General features: G+C 39.2%; 1 protein-coding gene across 2 annotated transcripts; it reads left to right on the plus strand.

Annotated features, from left to right (window-relative positions):
• The first annotated feature begins 382 nt into the window (after nucleotides 1-382).
• zgc:65811 (uncharacterized protein LOC393524 homolog) lies at nucleotides 383-7,144 on the plus strand. Of its 2 annotated transcripts, XM_051713791.1 has the most exons (8): nucleotides 383-588; nucleotides 1,645-1,747; nucleotides 2,114-2,211; nucleotides 4,217-4,291; nucleotides 6,200-6,301; nucleotides 6,388-6,477; nucleotides 6,571-6,654; nucleotides 6,809-7,144. In XM_051713791.1, exons 1-8 carry the CDS (start codon nucleotides 529-531, stop codon nucleotides 6,941-6,943), a joined length of 747 nt encoding a protein of 248 aa, XP_051569751.1. In that variant the 5' UTR covers nucleotides 383-528; the 3' UTR covers nucleotides 6,944-7,144. The 2 variants fall into 2 exon arrangements, with proteins under 2 accessions (XP_051569751.1, XP_051569750.1); XM_051713790.1 differs by lacking the exon at nucleotides 1,645-1,747 and having other exon boundaries at nucleotides 421-588.
• Nucleotides 7,145-8,089: the final 945 nt, after the last annotated feature.

Here is an 8,089-nt window from a genome sequence, read left to right on the forward strand (position 1 = left end):
TTGACTGTAATAGAAATGAGTGATTTTCACAATACATATCTTAAAGCAGTTTTCAGCCAAAAACTCCCTGAGAAGAAACCTCATCCTCCTCTGATCTGCAAAAAAATATATAACTATGACATGGAGTTCATAATATAATTTAAGCAAATATCCTGAGAAACAGGCTGTATGTGTAAATAATCAGGTGAGACTTCAGTCTAGATTAAATTCAATATCAGACATGCCCCTCAATGTGATTTATTTACCTAACCGCTTCAGTTAGTGAACAGACATGAATGATTCCAGATGTTTCTATTCTGCACACATGAAACAGATCTCGGTTCCGTTTCTGCAATAAAGAAACACTTTCCCCTCGTGACGTCACTCGCGCAGTGGACCAATGGGCGCGTTCATGTGAGGGTGCGAGCAGTTCATCGCAGACGTTGTGCATTCATCAACGGCTACACGTCATTATTATTATCAGCATCATTTATTAAGTTCTTTAAGTTATTGTGTTGTGTTTCAGGTGGAATTATTGAACGGCTCGTGATGGACGGCTGCGCGCAAATGTGTAAATGTTTCCTGATCCTGTTCAGCAGTCTGTTCGCTGTGAGTGTGACGTCACACCGTTTTTACCTTAATTTACTCTTTATGTCGCATAAGATAAAAGGGTCGAATAAATGTGGATGATGATAGAGTTTAACTTTCACTCTCAGTTCATATACAAAAACAGGAAATGCAAAGCAGTTTGAAATGTTTCATCAACGCCATCTCATGTTTGTTTTGTGATAATAATAATAATAATAATAATGATAATAATAATAATTGTTCTGAATGTTTCAGCTGGTGGTGTTCGGGCTGTATTAATAATAATAATAATAATAATAATAATAATAATAATAATAATAATTGTTCTGAATGTTTCAGCTGGTGGTGTTCGGGCTGTATTAATAATAATAATAATAATAATAATAATAATAATTGTTCTGAATGTTTCAGCTGGTGGTGTTCGGGCTGTATTATTAATAATAATAATAATAATAATAATAATAATAATAATAATTGTTCTGAATGTTTCAGCTGGTGGTGTTCGGGCTGTATTAATAATAATAATAATAATAATAATAATAATAATAATAATTGTTCTGAATGTTTCAGCTGGTGGGGTTCGGGCTGTATTAATAATAATAATAATAATAATAATAATAATAATTGTTCTGAATGTTTCAGCTGGTGGGGTTCGGGCTGTATTAATAATAATAATAATAATAATAATAATAATAATAATAATTGTTCTGAATGTTTCAGCTGGTGGTGTTCGGGCTGTATTAATAATAATAATAATAATAATAATTGTTCTGAATGTTTCAGCTGGTGGTGTTCGGGCTGTATTAATAATAATAATAATAATAATAATAATAATAATTGTTCTGAATGTTTCAGCTGGTGGGGTTCGGGCTGTATTAATAATAATAATAATAATAATAATAATAATAATAATAATAATTGTTCTGAATGTTTCAGCTGGTGGTGTTCGGGCTGTATTAATAATAATAATAATAATAATAATAATAATAATTGTTCTGAATGTTTCAGCTGGTGGGGTTCGGGCTGTATTAATAATAATAATAATAATAATAATAATAATTGTTCTGAATGTTTCAGCTGGTGGGGTTCGGACTCGTCTCGCTCGGTCTGTGGCTCCGGTTTGGCGTTCAAACTCAAGGATTCTTTGACATCGATTTAAACACAGCACAGTTCACGATCGGTGAGATTTTATTATTACAATATTTATATACCCTTTGCATTTGTTTAAATGAATCCTGTGCAATCATTTCAAACTGATGCTGCAATACACAATGTTTTTCAGTATATTAATCTTAAAGGGACAATTCTCCAAAAAATGAACGTATCATTTACTCACCCTTATGTTGTTCCAAACTCGTATGACTTTCTTCTGCAGAATATAAAAGCAGATGTTACACTTATGTAAACGTTTATGTAAATAAAGTGAAATGAAAGTGAATAGTGACTGAGACTAACATAATGTCCTGTAGTGTTCAACATGAGGTTGAGTAAATGATTACAGGTTTCTAATCCTTTATCTAAGCCTGACTCTGTTTCTCTCTCTCAGGTGTGACGGTGTTGATCGTCACTGGTGTTCTGATGCTGGCCGTCGCTGTGATCGGTGATTATGGAGCATGTAATTACAGTAAAACTGCTCTGAGTGTGGTGAGGAGAATTATCACTCAAATTTGTCATATTTACTCAAACTGGGAATTAAAAAATTCTAATTTCAAAAGAATTAGAAATGTAATTTAAAAATCTAATTTAATTAGCTGACGCTAATATATTCAATATTCAGACTACAGTGGAGAAAATCTAAATGTTCTCATGATGTCATGTTTATGCAAATGTGAACAGGAATGAATGAGAAGAGTTTTTTTTACATCCATGAAATAATGTGTTTCACTCATATCAAATGTTGAGAAGACTTAAATGTGTAGCACTGGTCGACAGCAATATTGTGATGATTTTATTACACTTTTATTCAGCCATGAAGTTTCATAAAGAGCATCAGCAGACTCATTTCATGATCCTTCAGGGCTGCACAATTAATTACAATAACATCAAACTGGCGATATGGTCATATGTGATTATTGAACTATACAAGGCTGCGATTCAACGATGTGTGTGCGCTTCAGAATAATCGAGTGACGTGTTGTTCTGTGCATGCTCAGGGCTCATGGGCTCGTGTTTTTAACACTTTTAGAGCAGTTTACATGTATTATGAAAGAAAAGTACTGGAGGTTTATGCATTCGCACAATTCCAAACATTAGAAACCACTACCAGTTATTATATAAATCTACACACACATTGAACAGTATAAGAGAAAAGGAGGAGATGATGACAGCGTAAACGACACAATGCACTTTCAGTGTTAAAATAAATTCTCCAGGTGAAGAGAACAGAAATATATTACTTTTATATAAAACAAATCAATATTCAAAATAATCATTATTCAGTATTATATTATAATAATAAACGTAATAATAATAATAATTTAGTATTATTCAGTATTCAACTGGGTTCCAAAAAGTAAACGAGTGAAGTAGTTTTTGCATTTGTTCATTCACAGAAAATGTTCTATTAAAAATATATGAAGGTAAATAATGCTTTTTGTTAAGCTACTATGTATTATTGTATATAAAATATGAATATAAAAGTGCATATCAATGGAAATGATTAGATCTCATTCTCCCTTGTGGTCAATTAGTGAAAAACTGGGGGGAAACATGCCTACAATATTTTTTAATTAATTTTTATTCAATTTATTAATTTCTCATTATTCATTCATGCCTTTAATAAATTGAATCTACTTAGCTACAATGACTGTTTGGATGAAATGATGGTTCCTCTGATTAAAAAAAAATAAAAATAAAAATCTTTTAAGACATTTCAGAGCAAACACATAATTATCAAGATATATGCTGAATGGAGGAGGTCTGGGTATCTCAGCGAGTATTGACGCTGACTATCACCCCTGGAGTCGTGAGTTTGAATCTAGGGTGTGCTGAGTGACTCCAGCCAGGTCTCCTAAGCAACCAAATTAGCCCGGTTGCTAGGGAGAGTAGAGTCACATGGGGTAACCTCCTCGTGGTCGTGATTAGTGGTTCTCGCTCTCAATGGGGCGTGTGGTAAGTTGTGTGTGGATCGTGGAGAGTAGCATGAGCCTCCACATGCTGTGAGTCTCCGCGGTGTCATGCACAACGAGTCACGTGATAAGATGCGCGGATTGACGGTCTCAGAAGCGGAGGCAACTGAGACTTGTCCTCCGTCACCCGGATTGAGGTGAGTAACCACACCACCATGAGGACCTACTAAGTAGTGGGAATTGGGCATTCCAAAATGGGGAGAAAAGGGAATAAAAAAAATAAATAAATATATGCTGAATATCGTCAATAGGCAGAAAAATATTGAGATATTATTTTTTTCACTATATTGCCCAGTCCTATATTACACACTTTCTGTTCTATAGACACGAGATATTCAATCCACAGTTCTGAAGCCACATGCTTTTTTATATGGCAATTTAATATGGTATATTTAAATTATTTTATATACTAAACATGTGGAGACACTGGAGAGCGGTGTGAATTAGAGGAAAAGAGCTTCTGTTGTGAAAAAAAACTTGAGACATAAATGAAATGAAACTGAGTTTTCTTCTGTTGTCAGTTTGCTGGTCTGCTGTCTGTTCTGATGATCGCTGAGATCGCTGCAGGTGTGATGAGCTTCATGTTGAGCAGAGAGGTGAACACACACACACACACATACACGCACTCACACACATACACACACACACAGGTGTGATGAGCTTCACACCACCATTTAAGTTAGACCAACTCTTTGGTCTCTTTGTGGGGCTCATGCAGTGGTAGCTCAGCGGTTAAGGCTCTGGGTTACTGATCAGAAGGTTGGGGGTTCAAGCCCCAGCACTGCCAAGATGCCACTGTTGGGCCCTTGAGCAAGGCCCTTGACCCTGTCTGCCCCAGGGGTGCTGTATCATGGCTGACCCTGCACTCAGCCTAGCTGGGATATGTGAAAAAGAAGAATTTCACTGTATATGTGCAAATGTATAATGTGTGATAAATAAAGAAAATTATAATTCATGTTGAGCAGAGAGGTGAACACACACTCACACACAGGTGTGATGAGCTTCATGTTGAGCAGACAGGTGAACGCTCACACACACACACACACACAGGTGTGATGAGCTTCATGTTGAGCAGACAGGTGAACATACACACACACACACAGGTGTGATGAGCTTCATGTTGAGCAGACAGGTGAACGCTCACACACATACACACACACACAGGTGTGATGAGCTTCATGTTGAGCAGACAGGTGAACACATACACACACACAGGTGTGATGAGCTTCATGTTGAGCAGACAGGTGAACGCTCACACACATACACACACACACAGGTGTGATGAGCTTCATGTTGAGCAGACAGGTGAACGCACACACACACACATACATACGCTCACATACACACACACACACACACACACACACAGGTGTGATGAACTTCATGTTGAGCAGACAGGTGAACACACACACATGCACACACTCACACACATACACACACACACACACAGGTGTGATGAGCTTCATGTTGAGCAGACAGGTGAACGCACACACACATACACACACTCACACACATACACACACACACAGGTGTGATGAGCTTCATGTTGAGCAGACAGATGAACGCATACACATACACACACACAGGTGTGATGAGCTTCATGTTGAGCAGACAGGTGAACGCACACACTCACACACATACACACACACACAGGTGTGATGAGCTTCATGTTGAGCAGACAGGTGAACGCTCACACACATACACACACACACAGGTGTGATGAGCTTCATGTTGAGCAGACAGATGAACGCATACACATACACACACACAGGTGTGATGAGCTTCATGTTGAGCAGACAGGTGAACGCTCACACACACACACACACACACACACACACACAGGTGTGATGAACTTCATGTTGAGCAGACAGGTGAACACACACACATGCACACACTCACACACATACACACACACACACACACAGGTGTGATGAGCTTCATGTTGAGCAGACAGGTGAACACACACACACATACACACACACACACACAGGTGTGATGAGCTTCATGTTGAGCAGACAGGTGAATGCACACACACATACACACACTCACACACATACACACACACAGGTGTGATGAGCTTCATGTTGAGCAGACAGGTGAACGCACACACATACACACACTCACACACATACACACACACACACAGGTGTGATGAGCTTCATGTTCAGCAGAGAGGTGAACACACACACATACATACACACACTCACACACATACACACACACACAGGTGTGATGAGCTTCATGTTCAGCAGAGAGGTGAACACACACACAAATATACACACAGTCACATACATACACACACACACAGGTGTGATGAGCTTCATGTTGAGCAGACAGGTGAACGCACACACACACACACACATACACGCACTCACACACATACACACACACACAAGTGTGATGAGCTTCATGTGAAGTGGACAGGTGAACACACACGAACATGTACACAGGTGTGTGTGTTATCATTGTGTTTATGTGTATTGAGTGTGTTTGTTGTGTTGCAGGTGTCGGAGCAGCTGGCAGACTTCTACATCACAATCTACTCTCAGTATGTGAACAGCAGGGGTCAAGGTCAAGCCGTCACCCTCAAACTCTTTCACAAAGCTGTAAGACACACACACAATCACACATATAAACACACACACACACACACATGTACACTAACAGATGTGTGTTTGTTTGTGTGTGTCAGTTTGACTGTTGTGGCATCGGAGGAGCGATTGAGCTGTTCGTGCGAGACACATGTCCTGACGGCAACATCCTGCAGCAGATCACTTTTGCTGTAAGTCACTTCCTGTTTGACTGCTGCACATATTTCTGTGTTTGAGGAGCATAGCCTGTGCCACACCTGTCTGTCTCTTTGTCTGTCTGATAGAGTTGTCCCAGTGTGATCAAGAATGTGTTCAACACTAGTGCGCCACTGCTGTTGGGGGGGTTTCTGGGAACAGCTGCAGTCATGGTGAGTTCACACAGACACACACACAAACACACTCACACACACACACAAACACTTACACACTCTCACACACTCACACACACATATGAAGTGTCTTGTCTAACCAGCCATGTGTCTGTGTGTGTGTGTGTGTGTGTGTGTTTCCTGTGCTCATCAGATGGTGGCGCTGGTGTGCAGTTTAGTGGTCAGGAAACAACTGTCACATTCTCTCCCGCCTCCTGCATACCTGCTGCTCTCCTCTACATCTTCTCTCACTGCACCTCCTCCATCATCACTCCATCATCACGTGTAACTGTCCCTCTGTCTGTCAGCTGGTGGTGCTTCTGTGCTGTTGTGTTCTCTATAACAGACTGAAGGTTTCTCCATACTCATCTCCATTCTTCGTCTATTGATGGAGGGATGAACATCTGTTACTCCAGATGTGACCGGAGCTTTACACAAATGTTTTTATTGCTGTTACACTTCATTAAACTGTCCTAATGTTTCAATGTAATGGATCATTTTGTTTTGGTTACAACCTTTTACATTTCTTATTTTCTTACTGTAATACATTAAAGACACTTAAACGGCGGGAGCCTGGGTATCTCAGCGAGTATTGATGCTGACTATCACCCCTGGAGTCGTGAGTTTGAATCTAGGGTATGCTGAGTGACTCCAGTCAGGTCTCCTAAGCAACCAAATTGGCCCGGTTGCTAGGGAGGGTAGAGTCACATGGGGTAACCTCCTCGTGGTCGTGATTAGTGGTTCTCGCTCTCAATGGGGCGTGTGGTAAGTTGTTTGTGGATCGTGGAGAGTAGCATGAGCCTCCACATGCTGTGAGTCTCCGCGGTGTCATGCACAACGAGTCACAAGATAAGATGCACGGATTGCCGGTCTCAGAAGTGGAGGCGACTGAGACTTGTCCTCTACCACCCGGATTGAGGTGAGTAACCGCACCACCATGAGGATTTACTAAGTAGTGGGAATTGGGCATTCCAAATTGGGGAGAAAATAAAAAGACACTTAATAAACTTGTTGCAATAGACTGTTGTTTATGATGAATTGTGAGATGCACAGCTGTGCTGATTGGGCTGTAAGGTCAAGGGTGAGGATTGTTTTTTTAACATATCATAAATGTATGAATAGTTGTCAGTCATCAATGGTCCACTGAATGTAAAGTGTTTTACAGATGGTCAGTTTCTCAAACAAAGCTTATTTTAAAATTGTGATGTTTTAAAACACTTATTAAATAAATATAAAAAATATACAGTACATGTTAAAAAATACTTTTTTGATTTTAAAATATAAACCTAATAAATATACGTTATACCTGGACAGCATGAAGCAATAGTGATTGAGCTCAAAGAAGATGAACCATCACAAAGCCTGATGTTATTTTAAGTTCTACAGTAGATATTTGTCAAGTTGTGAAGAAAACAGTTTTTGAGGATATTTTGAT

Source organism: Myxocyprinus asiaticus, chromosome 13 (assembly GCF_019703515.2).
Source record: "Myxocyprinus asiaticus isolate MX2 ecotype Aquarium Trade chromosome 13, UBuf_Myxa_2, whole genome shotgun sequence".
Lineage (NCBI taxonomy): Eukaryota > Metazoa > Chordata > Actinopteri > Cypriniformes > Catostomidae > Myxocyprinus > Myxocyprinus asiaticus.

Excerpts from the sequence above, each read along its gene's own strand:
- zgc:65811 (XM_051713791.1), top strand. The coding sequence starts at position 529 with ATGGACGGCTGCGCGCAAATGTGTAAATGTTTCCTGATCCTGTTCAGC. Across the intron at positions 589-1,644 it reads TGTTCAGCAGTCTGTTCGCT|CTGGTGGGGTTCGGACTCGT; the intron begins GTGAGTGTGACG and ends TGAATGTTTCAG. Across the intron at positions 6,302-6,387 it reads TCAAACTCTTTCACAAAGCT|TTTGACTGTTGTGGCATCGG; the intron begins GTAAGACACACA and ends TGTGTGTGTCAG.